At 41.0% G+C, this 18804-nt stretch overlaps 1 protein-coding gene across 1 annotated transcript in view; it reads right to left on the bottom strand.

Annotated features, from left to right (window-relative positions):
* The window catches only part of Csgalnact1 (chondroitin sulfate N-acetylgalactosaminyltransferase 1), an 89737-nt gene that overhangs the window by 33268 nt on the left and 37665 nt on the right, over positions 1-18804 (bottom strand). The window contains exon 2 of the mRNA XM_051181927.1: positions 6579-6795. Within this exon, the coding sequence (XP_051037884.1) occupies positions 6579-6795 (217 nt within the window). The remainder of the gene's footprint in view (positions 1-6578; positions 6796-18804) is intronic.

The following is an 18804-nucleotide window of genomic DNA, read 5'->3' as shown; positions in this document are numbered from 1 at the left end:
TAAGCACAGTGGGGGTTAGTCACTGATGGTGAGTACAGTGACAGCAGCAGCCTCTGTGGCAGCAGCTTCAGTTGTCATCAGAAGCAGGGAGGTTGTCTTCTTCTATGGCACTTGGGCCAGCAATGCATGTCAAATACATGTCCTTGCACATTAAGAACACCAAGAAAGACTGGTAGAGTGATTAGTGATCTTGTATCGGATGAGAGAGAAGGCAGGAAACTATATGTCATAATGTTGGGGATGTTGGCTTTTATGCCCCATGCTGAGTGGCCTGTGACCTGTGGTTTTCATGAAGAAAGAATACATGTGGTGTTAGATTGGCTTTCTGAGTTATAATATTAGGAGGTAGAGTTTAGTGTAAGGTGGGCCACAGTCATTGGAAGTAGTTAGTTTAGGTTTTGTGAGAGCTCAGTGCTCTGGTGTAGTTATCTGGACATGGTCATACATACCTATCTTTTCAGCATTTGGGAAATAAAATGAGTTCCAAGCAAGATTCTGTCTCCCAAAGGCTGAGGTGATAGTCATTAGACACCAATTCCACCTTGATCAACTTTGTCATATTATCTGTAAATACTATATTGTAGCAACACAGACAAGCTCAACACACAAACTCAAGAATCCATATTTGGTGAGCGTCTGGGTTATGCATTTGTTAATCCCTTGGAGAGGGATTAACAAAGGGCCATCATGTATGATTCCCTCCAGAAGGATAACAGTCCAGGTTTACTTCAGACTCTCCATGTTTTCCTAAGGAAAACTCCACATGCAAGGAGATGCTCAAGTTCCAGGAAAACTGGGATAACTGAAGAGCTATCATGTAGTCTGGTACAGAATAGCCACAATTACAGAGCCTGATGATTTGGAAGGACAACAAGAACACAGTTAACTTCAGAAGACTGATGGGCTCTGTGGAGGAGAACTAGTTTCAGGGCAGCAGCATAGCTGAGTGAGCTCTACACAGGTGAGGAGGAGCAGAAGGACCTTTCACAGCCAAGAAAATGCTCACCTCCAAGGAATCTCACTGCTACTCTTTCCCAAGTCAGTTTCTATTCAACTATACCAGGAATGGGAAAATGGATCAAGAATTTGCATGCTTCATGCAACAACAACCCACCAGCTCCCAGTTTGCCCCAGTCAACAGGAGGAAAATTGCTCTGCCATGAAGGAACTATGGGTACTGTAAGGGACAGGTTCCATCCTAAAGAGGAAGCACAGGGTTATTGGTGGATTCTGCATCTGCTTATATCACAGCATTCTGTTTCAGGCTTGGTGCATTCTTTCCCTTACCCTTTGCCAACATGAATTAACAGGTAATCCTACTATTCCATTATTTGGGTGTTCTGATCATTGTTGAGAAGTGATGATGGATTCCAACCTGCAAACAAGCAACTTTTCTAATTCTCATTGCAATACAGAGAACACAACCACTCTTCCAGTTCACTCTCTTGAATAGACATCTCTATATGACCCATAAGTCAAACCTAACCCCATCTTCTATTAGGTTGTTAAGTACAACTATTGAAGTAACATGACTGATGAAGTTTTACCATTTCCAAGTTCATCAGCTATTACAGCTTCTTGATGTAGTTCTGGTTTGCATAGTGCAATGAATCACAGGACTGATGTTGGGACATAGATTAGAAAGAACACTGTATTATGCAAAACAGCATACTTTCCTCAAGGAATACAGAGGATATAGAAGTCTATCTCCATCACAATCCAGGTGGCTGGAGGACTTCCAGCCACCTGTATTAGCTTAGCCAAATGTTTAAGGATTGTTTCCATTTGAAATACATAATCCCTACTTTAAATTCTCCCCCAGAGATTATCAGAGTTTTCTTAAAAGTTCTAGGCCAAAACAGGATGAAAGAGAACATTTCTAAAATGTCAAGTAGAAAATGACTCTGATAGTGCATTAGAGCTTCAGGAATGCCCTGAGAGTGGTGAGAAAATCCAAAAGGAGCAAACAAAGGACATTCAAACAAATATAACCCACTTAGTCTGAAGAGGAACCTGACAAGAAAATGGGTTTAGACCAGCTGGAAGCAGTCAAAATAAAACCAAACAAACTTGGAAGAAACAGAAAAAAAAAAGGGGGGGGGTTTAAAAAATCATGAAGAATATTTCCCATTAAACCCCCACCCCCTGCTGGGAGAGGCAGAGGTAATGATCTCAAGATCTATTGTTATTGTGAGAGTGTTTCTGATATCAAACAAAGCACAGGATGAAATAACAGATGAGTCGAAAATCCATAACACAGATGGGAGAAACTGAGCAGTCACAGCCAAATGGGAGATAGCTTCAAAGACAAAAATGAGGTGGTTAACCAAAGCAAAGCAGAGGAGGCAGTTTAAGGTGGTAGCTCCTGGGCCAAGAGTGCACGTACAAACATGATCTGACTTCAGCAGAGTTCCCCTGAGAGCCCCAGACACCCTAGGATCCCAAGGCATGGGAGGATATTCCTGAGTGATGAAATGGCAAGTGAGTATTCACTTGCAGGCCAACCTGATAGCAACAACAAAGAAGTCTTCATAAGTGCCAGCCATATGACCTCCAGGATCCAAGATGAGTTCACACCTAGAAACCCTGCACTACCAAGACCAGAGCCATCTATATTTGTCCTAAAGAGCAAAATGGGTTTGGGTTCTTTGTCAGGAGATGGAAATACTCAATCCTTGCTGTTGTAATTGTTGTGCATGCTGGGAATATCACCTGGCATCCTTTACCTCTTAAGTGGAGCCCTGAGGATCTACTGCTGGAAATAAGCTTGCCTCACCCAACAATGGTTTTCCCTCACTAAATATGAAGGCTAATATAAACTGGCCCTCATTTCCCCCTTTTCTCTTGTCTGCTGGGAATTTCAGAAGACAAGCACATGGATGAGTTTGTATTGTTTCTCAGCCAAAGCTCTGCCCGGGCTTTGCCTTTGCTTCCATCCCTAGAGCTTCTAAGCACTTTCTATCAAGCCCCAAAGAATTCTTTGTTAAAACAACACCATGGGTGAGAAAGTTTAACATTTCTCAAGCTCATCAGCTATGTGTAGCTCTGGTTTGTGAGCAGTGAGATGGCTCACAGGAGTGGTACTGAGACATTTACTGGAAGGTGGTCTGGTAAAGCTCCATGCCATCCTACAACTGAGAAGGTTCCCAGCTACCCAGACATCCAACCGAGGCTGCATACTGCTACCTAAGCTTTCCTCCATCTGTTCTTTTCCATCACTAAAGTCAAGAGAACAATTCAGGAGGGGTGGGCACAGTGGCTCTCAGTGAGGTAGAAGCTCAGGCAGGCCTTTGATTGTGAAACAACATAGCAAGCACACCCTGGGGGCAAGAAGAGAAAGAAAGAGGGTGTGGGAAGATGGGCAAAGGGGGAGCAGAGATAGGTTTTTTTTTAAAGTGGCATTCAAAGTATAAACAAGATATAGTCTCAAAAGAAATGGGGATCAACTAAAAGAAACTTTCCTATATGATTGTTCCACTTTCACAAAATATGAGATCAATTTTAAAAAGTTCATTTTAAACAAAACAAAATAAGAGCATCAGACACAGTGTATACTCAGGAAATAAATCAACGTAAAGTCAAGACAAACAAGTATCTTAGAAAGATACAAGGCTCACATGCATGTAGGTAAAGGCATTAAAAACACAGAGAGAGAGGAATTGGGTAGGTGACCAAGTAAGTGGTTTTGCTCTGAAAGCATGAGAATCTGGGTTTGAATCCAAGCATCTCCATAAAAACATGGGCATCTCTGCACATGGCTATGAGGCCAGAATTGTGGGCAAAGACAGGTATATCACAGTAGCTGCTATCCAGCCAGAAGGGAAGGTTTAGGTTCTATGAGAGACACTGTCTCAAGACAAGAAAGTGGAGAGCAATAGAGGAAGACATGTACTCTGGCCTCTGTACACACAGGGGTCTGTGTTCAGATTAATGCACCACACATATATCACACATATCATATGCACATAATATACACACCATATTCATAAACATCATACAATACAGCCACAAGCATACCTCATACAAACATGCCATATACATATATGCTATATACACACAGCACATAAATACAAGAAAAATGGAGATGTTAATAAATGGAAGCAATTTAAGAAGTAGACAGTTTGTGGTCAGGTGGCACAGAACTGAACACATCATGCAGAAACCATAAAACCCCTATAGTAAATATTTTTCTATTGCTATGAAGAGACACCATGATCAAGGTAGCTTATAAAAGAGAGAGTTTATTGGGGCTCATGGTTCTAGAAAGTTAGAGTCCTTGATCATCATGGTGGGCAACATGCCATCAGGCAGGCATGGAGCAGTAGCTGAAAGCATATCCTGATCCCCAGCATGAGGCAGAGGGATGAGGGAAGGAAAGCAGGGAGGGAGAGGGAGAAATTGAGGGAGCAAAGAGCTGTGAATCCTCCTCTGACTTACCACCTCTAATAAAGCCACACCACCCAAACCTTCCCAAACTGTTCTACCAATTAGGGACCACCTATGGTGGCCATTTTCATTCAAACCATCATCACCCCAGGCAAATCAATCAATGCCAAGAGGAGACATATCCTGGTTAAGTTACTACAATTCAAGACTAAAAAGGAATGCTTCTGGCCTTTAGGCAAAAGTCACTTTTAGAAGAGATAAATGAACAATTCTTAATACATTTTCATGACATCATTCAATGTTAAAAGAAAGTCTATGAAGTCCCGAGTAAGTCCCAAGTCCTTAAGCCTAGACAGCCTGTCCTGTTAACATTACAAAGGTAACTATAGACAGTTCATGTTAAAGCATTTATGGCTGTCCTGTGTTTCTTACCCATTAAACACAACCAAGAACTGAGGGATGGGGATGCTATTTTAAGAAATGTAATAAATCTGAATATAGATTTGCCTTTTTCAAAATAGAAACTAAGGGTTGCATCCCACAACTAGGTAACAACACAGGTGACTAAATTTGGAATGTGGATGAATCACAGAGGAAGGAGTACATATGGAATGTACGGATGTTCTTTCCCTACTGCAACTCCTTAGTCTGCTCAGTGGGATACTTGAATATGATTAAAGGACATTATAATTCCAATCATAGCTTGTTCTGTGAGTAACTTTTAAACATGAGAAAGACCTTTTATGAATTAATATCTTTACAGCATGAAGAGAAATTTGCTAGAAACCCAGCATACTAAAAAAAGTTTAAATACAGATTTAAGGAGGTAAAATTTAATGCATTAAAAATGGAATATGTAAGATATCTCATGCCTATTAAATTATTCATATCTAGTAAACTATCCTTTTTATCACATATATGTTAAGGAAAGTCATGTGAAATGGATCGAATTAATGTAAATAGTGTTCAGTTGTGGATTGCTTTAAAATAACTTATTCCTTGTTTTGTTCACAATGATCAAACATCTTGTAGTAGCCAAATAATCTATTCTGTAAGTGAAATGTTCATTTTAAATTAGAAACCCCAAAATGGTCTTTCATCGTTTCAAACCATTTTATTCAATACTATATGTGTGTAGACTCAGTCTCGGCTACAATGCCCACTCCTCTGGGAATTTTTCTTTGTGTGCACTATCCTTTGCAGCCCCTGGCTTTCAGATATGGCCTCCATCTTCCATTCCCAGATGACTTTAATGGTCTCTTCAAAGATGATTTGATCCTGATACAAATAACTTAATTACAAAAGGATGCCTCTTGTGCTCTTAAGCTAGAATATTGAAAGCTGCCACAGAGATTCTTCTACTGAACACCATTGACTTTTTAATAATCTGAACTTAATAATAAAAACTCCCAAAAAGTAGCCAAATCTTTCAGGATTTATAACTCAATAAAATAAGCTGGCTTCCTTAAAACAAGGTAAGTAAATTATTTAGCTGGTTAATCTCAGCCTATATGCGGATTCCATACATAAAACTTAATGAGACCCACTGTTGCTCAGTAGATGGTTTCCAGTCACAGGTGCATCAGCTTCACCAATGCACCCTGGAATAAAGGTCTACTTACTGAGTGCCTATAACATTGAGTACCTAAAGCCTTCCTGCAATAGTTTTAATTCAGTCTCTTAGGGTATGTAGCTTAGAATAAGAAATAGGCTGTGATTCAATACCCTCCAGAAGCAGTTGGAATAGGACAGCAAATGAAGCTAGTCTTCTGCTGAGCCAGAGCCTCTTTCTTGTCCAGAGTCATCAGTGAAGTGGGTTTTGTCACCACCAGCCAGCTCCTACTTGTTCCTGATGATTTTGAACCTCATTTGCTTGCTTCTGAGAATTTAACGTTTGGCTTCGGAGCCTAGGATCAAGTCAGAACTGAAGGTGACATGCTGCACTGTTTTATCAAATCAGAATGAAGGTGACATGTGCAGTGCTGTGGATAGCCTATCCTTCCTAGACTTATCTTCTAAGGAAAACACATTTAAACAAAGATTTTCTAATTGCTTTAGGGAAAGGCAGATACAAATGGCAAACTTTGTATGAATAAAACTGAGTGGAGTGCAGGAAAAGGAGCCTTTGTGCATGGTAGGGGAAATGAAGACACTGACAACAAATAAGCAGGGTTCCCTGCAAACAAACAAACCTGAAGTTCTGCATGAAGTGCCGGAACTTGTCCACCCTCCTCGCTAGGGGCACAATAACATTGATAAGCGTGTTGGCCATACTGAGTTTTTCCTTTTTCACTTTCATAATGGGGCCAAAGGGTCGAAATAGGACAAGCCGTTGGAATTCATGTTTGTAGTCCCCTTTGAAGGTGAGCTCATACAAAGTGCCTTTATCCCTTTCTGTTCGGTAGATCCCTACAAAACAAAACAAGGAAAGGTGATTTCAGCAAACTGAGCTTTGACTGTTTAGTATCCTTCTATAACCAAGATCTACCACAAATGCTTTTGAAATTAATATTAGAGCTCCATATACCAAGATTTAAAAACCTCAAAATATAATTAATATTCAAAAAACCCAATCAGTTTAAAAGTCAGTTATGATACCCTCATAAAGCAATAAGAAATTCTTGTAATATTAGATACAAAGTTACATGTTTAGAATCATTGGAAAAAGACTATTTGGAATGTAGAATAAGTCTGATATAATATAGATTAGGATATGTTCTTTACTGCTATTGTATACATTTTATAATAGCATTATAATATGGGCATTCTTGTTTACTTAACTTAAAACTATGTTAAAATTATTTCTTTGCAATTATATTCATTTCTGATGAAGCAGCTATAGTGATTTATAGGGGCATCTTTGAAGAAAGCAGGGATAGAAACATGTGCCCCTCCTACCCCAAAGCTCCCAGAAGCATTAAGACAATATTCAAATATCCAGTGTGATGGCAGGCATACATCATATTTAGTCTCACATCTTCCTGCCTCTAATCATTGTGATTAAAAACCTCAGAATATGTTTTGTTTAAGATCAAAAGTCTATGTTAAAGTTCTGGCCCCATGGTTGTACTTGGAAAACTGTTTTATCTTTGATGGGGGATGTTCATATGTGTGTGTGTGTGTGTGTGTGTGTGTGTGTGTGTGTGTGTGTGTGTAGTAGTAGCCAGGCAGAAAGTATAGGCAGGGCTACCAGATGAGGAGAATGCTGGGTAGAGGAAAGAAAGAAATGTCCAGAGGGGATGCCATGTAGACACTGGAAAGATCAGACATGCTGGGCATTCTCTGGTAAGACAAGGCCATATATAAATACATAGATTAGTAGTTATGGGTTAATAATTAAGAGAGAGAGCTAGTCAGTAAGACGTCTGAGCCATCAGCCAAAGGTTATAATTAATAGATGCCTCTGTGTATCCATTTGGGGTCAAATGGCTGAAGGACCAGGTGGGAAAGAAATTCCAGCTACAAATGTTGCCTACATCTTTCCATACATCATTTACCTCACAGAATTAACAATTTCTTAGTGGCATAATCCACAGACTAATACAAGAAGATGACAAGCTGAAGGCTTGCCCAGGCCTCAGAGTTCAAGGCCAGCATTCATTACTTAGAGAATCACTCATGTGGCTTAGTGATAGAGTGCATGCTTCACATATGCCAGGCCCTGTGTTCAACCTCCAGCACCACTACCACCACCAGAAAGCTGGAGTGTTTACCAATAAATCCCCACAGTGCTTGGCATATAGTAAAGCATACATGCCATGCCCCCTCATTTTTATCTTCCCTGTTCCTGTCAGTTCTTGTGAAACATGTTACATTAGGAAGGAAGCAGAACAGGGAGAAGTTTATTCATATTGCCTTCAATCTGTGTTGAGTCACACGCCACTGAGTGTCAACTGTCAGGCTGAAGGTGCAGCTTTGCCATCTCACTTCATTCTTAGGAGGATACTCATTAAGGTCTACCTGATTGAACAGCCACATGTAAAAACCAAACAACTCTCTAAGCCCACTTTTTTTCCCTGGGATCACCAACAGTGTGGGTGTTTTTTTCTTAAAGGTAGGCAAAAGTTAGTAACATCCACCAAATTAGGAGAGAAGCCTTTATCTTTGATTTATGCCATAGTTCCCATTCCACATCTTCATCTTATTCTTAATGCCTACATTAGCTGAAAATGTACCTCCTTGTCTCTGATTAGCTACAGAAATAAATCTCTGAGGGAATGTTCCAGCTGATGGTGAGGACTCTTGAGAGCATCTCACAAGCCATTTCTCTTTTCTTCCTCACTCTCCTGCCTTGTTACTTTTGTGGTTAATGCACATCTTCTTTATACACAATCTCTTGTCTGTGTTTTGACTTTGGGGGGGCTTTTTCATCCTAGAGATCTGGTCTTGTAGCCTCTTTGATTTCACCCAAAGTTTAGAGGTCTCTCTGAGGTGTAGCAAAGAGTCTGTGAATTTTCAGTGTGGCCTCATTTCTCACAGTCATCCAATGAGCCTGATTAAGATTCCAAAAGCACAGGGCATTGGCAGTGAGCAAGGGTGACTGGAGGAATCAGTTCTCTTCTGAAACCTTGGCCGCTTCCTGGGGTATCACAATGGGACATCCTGCTCTGCGACCCACAATGTCAGGGAATCCAGCAGAATAGCCGAGCTCCTGCTAGGAAAGAACTTCTGCAGCCAGTCAAAGAAGGGAGGAATAGATTTATTCCTTTTAAGGCACAAAGGACATCTTTGGAAATATCAAATAATGCCTTCAAAGTCTGTTAATCCCTTTAGGTAATCAGTCCCAAGTGAGGAAATGGCCTCTAATGATGTCTAAGCAGTTGGCTAGATACAACCTCTTTATACAGACTAAATGAAGCCCAGCAGAATCACACAACAGTCCAGTTGTCACAGAGGTATATCTACACACTTCAGTGGACCTTGAGGTTGGTTGCTGAGCCTTGACAAATGCTTTTGTTATTGGTGTCAGCAGTATAGATTCATCAGTCAGTTGTAAATCTGGGGAAATCTGTTTTCATTTTAACTTGCAAATAAAAGCATACAGGGGAGTAGAGGTCCTGGAAGCTAGTATATTGCTTGCAAGAAGAATTAAGTTTGATCACCAGAAATCATATAAAAAAGACAGGTGGCTGCCCAGCTTAGATCACCCCACTTACATATGATAAACCTGACCTTAGAAACCCCCCCAACTACATTTATCTTAAATATAAATTCTTTAAAATCCTCCTCAAACTTAGATCCACAAAACTGAGATTTACACTTGCCACCCAGGAACTGTCACCAAGACCATTGCACAGCTGCAATAAAGGTACTACAGCCTGCCTTGTGTCAACCCAGAGGACAACAGCTAAGGAGTATTTCTTCTGTGGAAACTTCAGTAATCAAAGCACAAAGAATCATAGAGAAAGAGGACATGAACACCCAGAGGCATGAATGGTTTTGGCATGACACATAGCTAACACAGAACAAAGGGCCACACAAACACCTTTCTTACACAGACAGGCCAGGCATTCTTAATTGGAAAACTGAAAATGTGAAACTTAGGTACAAACAATGCTCATAAATTTTGTTCTTTAAACCATTTTAGATTTAATATTTTCTGATTAAGTTGGTAAAATGTCAGCAAATATTCCAAGATCTAAAATCCTCCAAAGGAGGTAGATGGTGGTGGTGGGGGGGAGGGAACTGGAGGAGAGGAGTGAGTGGAAACTGTAGTCACTATGTAAAATAAATTTTAAAATGTCAATTAAATAAAAATATTTTAACAATGAAAAAAGTCCCCCCAAATCTGAACCATGTCTGTTGACAGTGTTCTAGACAAAAGATATACCACTTATAGGCTGTCATAACATAGTAACTTATTATTATGTAAATTATGCATAAAAAAGACCTTTGTAGCTCCAGCTCAGATCTTGTGTAAATACACCTCTGGTGCCTGCAGTCCATTCCTTACTTTGAGTCTGGTGTTTCAGTTCGCTGTGCAAACACCCTAAGGAACTTTTATTCTTACTCAGGACCCAGATCTGTAGCCCTCAGCTAAGAGGGTGCTCCCTATGAAACAGCTCCATCACTGCTGCCTGTGCTCTCCCTCTTCCCCCTCTTTCCCCTTCCTCCATCATGGGAATGAAACCCACAACTCACTGATGCAGAGTAAGTAACATCCTGATGATGGGGGATGCCCTTCTGTGTATATGTATCTCTTATTGTTTGATGAATAAAGCACTGTGGAGGGAGTAGGGGATGAAGAGAATTCTGGGAAAGATAGGCGGAGAGAGTGCAGTACAGACAGAGACACCATGTAGTTGCCAAGAGGAGTAGAGGATCTGGATCCTTCTCTGGTAAGCCAAGACCATGTGGAAAAGCATAGATTAACAGATATGGGTTAATAATTAAGACAGCTATCCAATATGAAGCTCTAGTCATTGGCCAACAGTTTTATAATTAATATAAGTCTTTGCTTGCTTATTTGGGCTGAAATGGCAACAGGACCTGGTGGGACAAGAACCTACAGCAACATTTTATCATCCACCCATACTCTCAGCCCTACTGCAAAGATATTCCTTCCTAGGCCAGGAACCACCTGACTAACTGGTTCTCTCCCATCTCTGTGTGCTATAGTTACCTTGAAAATCAAAATGACAAACGATAAGGGATGTAAATCTTGCTATCACTCCATATAAGTATACTTAAGATGACCAATGTTGAATGGCTGACTGAACCCATGCACAATTCTTCAAACCCCTCACCAGCAAAACACTTTCCTCATTCTCAAGAATCTTATTCAATTTCTCCTTGTTCATTCCTACCTTTCCATCCCCCCTACCTGGAGTCCAGAACCTAGGACTTTCACTTAGAACCAGATGTCTAGCCTAGATAGCTAGATGTAATCAAATGCTGACCAGTGTCCCAGCCTCCAGGTCTCAACTCACATTAAATGCATAATTTGGTTCTTAAGCTGCCTATAGGACCATATAATTTTGCCCTTGCCTCACCAGCTTCCTATACCCTGCAGAATAGGCACCAGAACCATATCCTAGATTCAAGACTCTCCATACTGTCACCAATATGCTGTCATAATTGAACATTTTGTCATTGCCTCAGGTGCAGTCTGGGCTACAGTCAAGCTGATTTAGATAGAAGACATGTAGCCACTTGTCCTTATGGTGAATCTAGAAGGAACCAGGTAATTCTCAGTGGGAATATAAAATGGTACATATACTGTGAGAAAACGTTCGGAAATCCCTCAAATGAGTTAAATGCATGTTCACAGCCATATGATTTACAACAGCTAAGAGAGTCAACACAAGTGTCCATTCAGAGATGGACAAGGAAAACATAGTATATGCATACAAGGCAATATTATTCAATATAAAACAGGAATATAATTTGATATGTCCTACTAGGGTAGATTTTGGGAATACTGTGTTAAGAGAAGTACGTTAGCCACACAGTGAGAAATACTGTGTAAAGTCACGTTTATAAGATACCCAGACAGTCAAAATAAGGAAGAGAAAGTAGAATTGGGGTGGCCCGGAGACAGGAGGGTGAGAAATGAGGGGTCACTGCTTCACAATTCCAGTTGTGGGGTTTCTTTGTTTTGTCTGTTGTACTGCTAGGGATTGAACTCCGGGCCTTGTATATAACAGGAAAGCAATATAATAGCAAGCTACATCCATAATCTCAAGTTTTCTATTAGGGAAGATAAAATTATTCTGGAGACAGATGGCAGTGATGGCCATCAAGTTATGTGAATATTCTTTGCATTACTGAACTAAGTAATTAAAAGTTGCTCCTGATCTATTTAATGGTATGTGAGTTTTCCAGCATACCATTCTGTTCTGAAAAGATCTTATACTTTCTCCCAGGCACACGAATTTCAGCTGCATCACATCTACCTCCTCGACTTTCTAATCTCACCTTCCTCCCTGTGGGAAAGAGTCTGTCATATTCTCGATGTAAAGCGATCTCTCATCTTCCAGATTTTTTTTCTCACAGCCCTTAAACATTCCTTTACTAAACTACTTTCTTGATATCTGAGAATGAAAAAGGTGTGGAATTCATCTGGTCCAGACATATGAGCAACCTGAGACCTAGAGAAGCCATCATTTGTCCTAAGGACCTACTTGTTACTGGCTACCTGTCTGATAGGCCTGACTTACTGGAGTCACTGCTCACACATAACTGGACAACTGGAGTATGGAAGTCAGGAGCAGGGGAAATTGCTGCCTGGAAGTCAGAATAAACAGACCACAGGGAGAGGAACATGCTGTACTTGCCTTTCATACTCACAGGTGATCCCTACACACTCACAGGTGGTGCCTGCACACTCACAGGTGTTGCCTGCACACTCACAGGTGGCCATTGCACACTCACAAGTGCAGCTTTCCTTTAGTATACAAGTAATTTTGACAGTTACTAAATAAGTTGTACTCCATCCAGCCTGTGAAACACTGAGGGAGGGAATGGTGAAAAGCATGCTTTTTGTGGGGGAAAGATTTTCCAATAAGAAAGAAGACTATAGCATCCCTTGGTATCTGCCAAGGCATTCTGGAACCCTATTAGGGTACCAAAATAAGAGGAGAATGCTCAAATACCTTATATTTAATAGCACAAAATTTACATAAAACCTGTATGCTTTAAATAATTTTGGTTACTCATAATCCCTCAAAGAGTAGATTTTATGTAAATAATTATTTCCTTCTATTTTTTAGGGACTAATGCCATGAAAAGGTCTGCACATGCTCAGTACTACTGTGATTATTTTTGAGTAGCTTCAATCCAAGGTTGGTTCAATGCACAGGTGCTGAGGTTGTAGCTACAGAGGGCTGACGTCAGGAGAAAACAGAGACAGATGAACTGCCAATAGAGGTCAAGACAGAATACTACATTTTAAAGATTACATGTGCATGGTAACTTCCCATGTTACAAATCCACTGATGTGAACTGCCTCTACAGACTACAGCTGCCTCTCTCCAACTCTAGAGGGACACATGCTGCGTATTCTGCTCAGGGAGAAAATCAGCCAAGTGCAGAGAAACATTTCACTCTTAAAATGATAACATTCTCCTTTGCTACTTGCTACTTCAGCTTTCTAAACAATTCCACTTACATGACATGTCATTCCTAGACCTCATAAAGATCACCTTTGTAAATTTCTCCATAGTGCATCTGGTTGAGTCACAGATTGAAGTAGGCAAGTCTGATATCTAGTTTTTACTCTACCCAGACTTTCTGGGAATCTCACTTAGCTAAAGTTGCTTCTTGCTTCCTCAGAATCACTAGCAACTGTCTTTCTTCTATCACAGTAAGCCTGCTGGGATTAGACAATAAGGAGACAAAAAAGGTGCATGTAAGATTCCAGTGTTTTCCATGGAAGACATCATGTTTCCCTTCTGATTGCCAGTCTGAGTGAAAGCTGGGGTTCACTGACAGTGACCCACATTAAGAGATGGCAACTAATCAAGGACAAGGTCAAAATTAAAAAGGCTGATCTTCCAAAAGATCTGAATTCAGAGTTCAGTTTGCAGTATCCACATCAGATAGCCACAACTATCTGTAATACCCACACACACACACACACACACACAGAGAGAGAGAGAGAGAGAGAGAGAGAGAGAGAGAGAGTAAAACTTTTCTGATAAAAGAACCATGATTCTGAATTTACATACTAGAGAAGAAAGTACATGGGTAAACAAAATAGGTAAACTATATGATGGGCATATCACATAATGAGCCTGAACAATTGGAGAGGAGAAAGAAATGTATCTCCCCCTAATGAAAATCATGGGCCATTTGATAGGTGTTTTGCCAGAATTGAAGACGGGGTGTGTGTTTCCTGAGACTTCCATCAGAGGGAATGCTGAAGAAAGATAGCAGCATACAGGAAGAAAACAGCAAAAACAAACCAGGTCCTCAGGGAAGGCAAGCTTGACAGAGTTGAGCAAGGAAGGAGCGCAGAAGTAAATAGGTATGCTAGAGAAGTGGGAGAGGCTGGGGACTCACTGAAAGCCATGTCACATATGCACCTTTGGTCATCCTCACAGGCACGGCTTTATCTTGGGCCACAGAGAAGCCCTTTTATTGTTTCAACAGGGGAGAGATAACAGTCTTAGGACGATCACCTCCCAACAGTGTAACAAACAGGCGGATGACAGGAAATGAGATCAGGAATCATCAGGAAGTAACTACTCGGAACAACAGGAAGTGGTGAAGGCCCTACTCAAATTTGGTGACCACAGATAAGAGAAGGAAGGTACTGGAAAGAACGTGGCTGGTTACTTGGATCCTGGGGGAGAGTGGAGGAGACATGTATCCTAAATGTAGTTATGGGTGAGAACACAGTTATGCATTGTACATACCCACTTTAGCAGCTGAGTAAGTAGGGTTGAATTCACTAGAGAGACTTTTATAGAGATATGGATTTGCACATTCTCACTTTATAAATTAAAGGTTTGTGTATGGGTGTGATAACCTAGAAAGAGCTATTAGATGTTGAAGTAGGAGCTTAGTATGTCTAGAGAACTATTTTTAACATCCACGATATGGAAGCAACATCAGCATTCTTTGGTCTTAAAAAGAAAGATACCATGCAATTTGTGGTGATGTGAATGGAGTCAAGAAAATTTTATTGAGGAAAATCAGGTGAGTAGTAAAAGACAAATTTTGAATTTTCACATATATGTGGAGTTTAAAGCAAACAAACAAACAAAAGGAACGAGGGGGAGTAGTGGTTATCATGATGTGGAACGGGGAGGAAGGGACGAGAAAAAAGAAGATGTAGGTTTAAAAGTACCAAGTGTCAGACTGGAGAAGTTTTTTAGTGACCAATTGTTTTGCCTGGTGATCATGATCAACAATACTATATATTTCAAATTATTTAAAATAGGTTTATTTTCTTTATTCTTATAATACACACAAGTAAGGTATTTGGACACTAATCATCATATTATCTATGATGTATGGCATACATTATATGCCATAAAGATACACAATTATTGTTACTCACTTAAAATAGATACATGGAAGACAGATAGAAAGCCCATGATGTTGACATGGGATATACACACCTCCAGACTCTGTGTGCATGGGTCAGCACAAAGGACTGAGAAGTCTCAGTGACCAAAGGACTCATAGAAGACAGTAATGTCAGGTAACCAGTGTCAAGTACAAAATACTGCTTCAGGGTCTGGCTGGTAAAAGGAGGATCAAAAGCCCAGGGAATGGGGCAGGTATCTATCTCATTAGTGGTCACTCCAGTAGTGGCTTCAGAGAGGTGGCAGGGATGAGAGCCAGACTGGGGTCCATCTGAAAGCTCATGGGCATTAACATAGCAGCAGGGAGATGAGGGCTTTTCTTTCATTTGCAACTGTCAAGTTTATTCTTGCCTCGAAACCCTTGTCCTCAATCTTCAGGGCCTGAGATCTTCCCAGGTGCCAGCCTGGCTAGATTCCCCCAATAATATAGGCCTTGACTCAGTGGCTGCTTCCCCAGATGGGCATCTATTTCACTCTGTATCCTTCAGGTCCCCTTTCCAGCCCCTCGCCCCTTGACTGTAAGCCTCTCTACCCTCCTGCTCTCACTGCTCTCCTACAGAAGGCCAGCACTTTAAAAAGCAGAGCTGTGTTTCCAACATAATAAAGATTTATTGCACAGATGGGACAGAGAAGACAGTGATTATCCTTGACTAGAAAGGGAATATATACATTTGGACAGAAGGTAGAGGCACTTACAAAAAGATAGATGGAGAAACGTCTTATGCTGAAGGAAAGGAACAAAGAGTAGGTAATGAGAACACATGGATGGGATGAGGAACTGAGAAGTGGATAGATCCACAGCCCATGTAAGGATTTGGTAAAAAAAAAAAAAAAAAAACCATAGAATTTATAGATCCCTAAACAGGACAGAAATGGGAGAACAGGGGTTCAGCATTTGAAGCACAGAGTGAGGAATTAAAGGTGGAACAATGGGCTATAGAGGACTCCTGCTAGTGCGTTGTGATGGTGACAGTGTGGATGGGAGATGAAGCTGAGGAAGCATGCAGGGAAGGCATTCCAAAATATCACATTGGTATACCAGGGTTGGAGATCAGAAGACTCCAATGATGTCAGTGTGGGAGTTCAGGGGTCCTTCCACCATTCTGCCTCCCTGTCTCCATCCTTTACCCCCTCCCTCCTTCCTCTCCTTCTTTCACTTTTCCTCCTCTTCCTTCTTTTTGCTCTCCTAACACACACATGTGACATTCAAGTACCCAATGCAAAGGCCAGAGCAGGATGCCAGGTGTGTGTGTGTGACTCTCTGCCTTGTTTCCTGGAGACTGTATCTCTTACTGTACCAGAAAATCACAATTTTGTACAGTCTGGCTATCTATCAAGCTCCCAAGATCCACCTGTTTATGCCTTCAAATGCTGGGATTACATGCATAAGAGCCTTGCCAAGCTTTTTATGTGGGTACTTGGCATTCAAACTCTGGTCTTTTTGCTTGAAGTATATATGCTCTTATCCATTGAGACACCTCCCCAGCTCCATTGGGGATTATTTTCCAGTAGCAGAAAACCAGCTGGCAGAGAAAGCACCCATATAGTGCTTAGGGTTGCATGAGGCAGGGATGGAGGCACAGTCATACACAGTCAGTAGAGCAAGTGGTTACGGAACAGAGTGGAGCCTGGGCTGCAGAGGGAGCAGGGAGGCCCAAGAAAGGCTCTAAGTGTACCTGCAGGAAGGACAGGCAGTAGGAAACTGACCACAGTCAGACATATTAAAGGAAGGAATGGAGGGAGAATCAGTTTGAAGATGTTAAGATGGCTGAGAGTTTAAATTTAACCCGTTCCAGGAGAGACAAGGGTGGGAGATGTAGCCACACCGGGAACTGAACATTTCTACCTCAATGATTAAGTTTTCTAGGCCCAGACAACAAAACAAGCTGCCCAAGGTCTAAGAACACTTTTTTGTTGTTGTTGTTTTCCTTCAATTCTCATTTTTTGAGAATTTCAGTTTTTTAGGAAGAAATGGCAGTTCTTTCTCTGACCTCATTTTAAGAAATCAGTGAACAGAAATTATGGAGGTGCACCTAGACTAAAGAAGTTGGAGTAATCTGGTTGTGAGAGGCCAGTGAAGCTAGTGGAGAGCTCTTTAGAGATTCCAGACCAAACGAGCATGGAAGGGAAGCCAGAGCTGCCGTTCGCAAGGTTTGCTTCTGAACAGCTGCCAAGACTTTGTCTCAAAACAGGAAGCACAACCATCTACTCAGAATGCTATGAAAAAGCAGAAAAGTTCAGATGGGAGCTGGCAGGAGCAGGAATTCAAGGGTCAGAGCCCAAGAGATGTGTGTGTGGCCAAGCTGTTGTCTGTGGCCCACCACTGACTTTGTCTATTCATTTCTGTCCAATTTGCTACCAAATAGCAGATGCATGTTGTTAGTATTTATGCATTTTACTGACCTGCCCTTGTTGTTCTGACAGGATACACCACTACGAGCACTACCTGCACCTATTCAATATGTTCCCTTTTAAAAGGGCCCTGCCTACCTCCCATCCCTCTCCCATCCCTCTCTTATTCTTCCCCCCTCTCTGTTTCTTCTTTCCTGCTGTTCCTGTCCCTGGATGCTGGTCTTCACCCTCCCCTTTCCCCCTTATGATCCTTCCTTGTTATAGGTAGGTAAATAGAGATCTTTGAAGCATTTAAATACCTAACTTAATCACGGTTATCCACGATGTGTTCACAGATGGATGGATATACCATCGTGAATTTAAGAGCGATGATATGGCTCAGCTCTTCCAAGTAGATCAACTTTATCATAAAAATGATGATTTTTAATATCTATTTTTTTCTCATTGATACTGGCTTTTGAGAAAACAGAAAATTATGATGCTTTGAAAAGCTAACCAACTCTGTAACATGTATCACAAAGCCAGTTCTAAAACTGACCCTTGAAAATTGGTTCCTTGACAGCAGTATTTACTTGTCTTTCAAATGTGGTTAATAGTAGTGTTTCGTTTTTCTAAGAGACACTGTGAAGATCAAATGGATATATGTAAAATATGCATATCTGATGAGTAAGCAGAACTCAGCAGTATTAGCACTGGCAGGGTGTCATTGCTATTATTACTGTGTTATTCCGATTTGTGCCATTAGTCATTGAACATGTAATTGCTTTTAGTCACATAGTCTGAGACTTCAGAAAAAAGCATGTCAGCTTGCTGCACTGGTATGAAACGGTCTTGAAGGCAGAACCCAATTGCTGATATTTTTTAAAGTTGCCATTGTTTACCTATTTGTCCTTCCTGTTATTTATTGACTTTTCTTTTTATTTTAGTTGATCCTTTATGGGTTTCACATCATGCATTCTGATCCCACTCATCTCCCCATCCCCTCATATTTGCCCTCTGCCCTTGCTAACCACTACCACAAACCCAAATTTAA

The sequence above is a fragment of the Phodopus roborovskii genome, unplaced genomic scaffold (genome assembly GCF_943737965.1).
Source record: "Phodopus roborovskii unplaced genomic scaffold, PHOROB, whole genome shotgun sequence".
NCBI lineage: Eukaryota > Metazoa > Chordata > Mammalia > Rodentia > Cricetidae > Phodopus > Phodopus roborovskii.
Note: the sequence above shows the minus strand (reverse complement) of the source record. Positions and strands in the feature narration are given on the sequence as shown.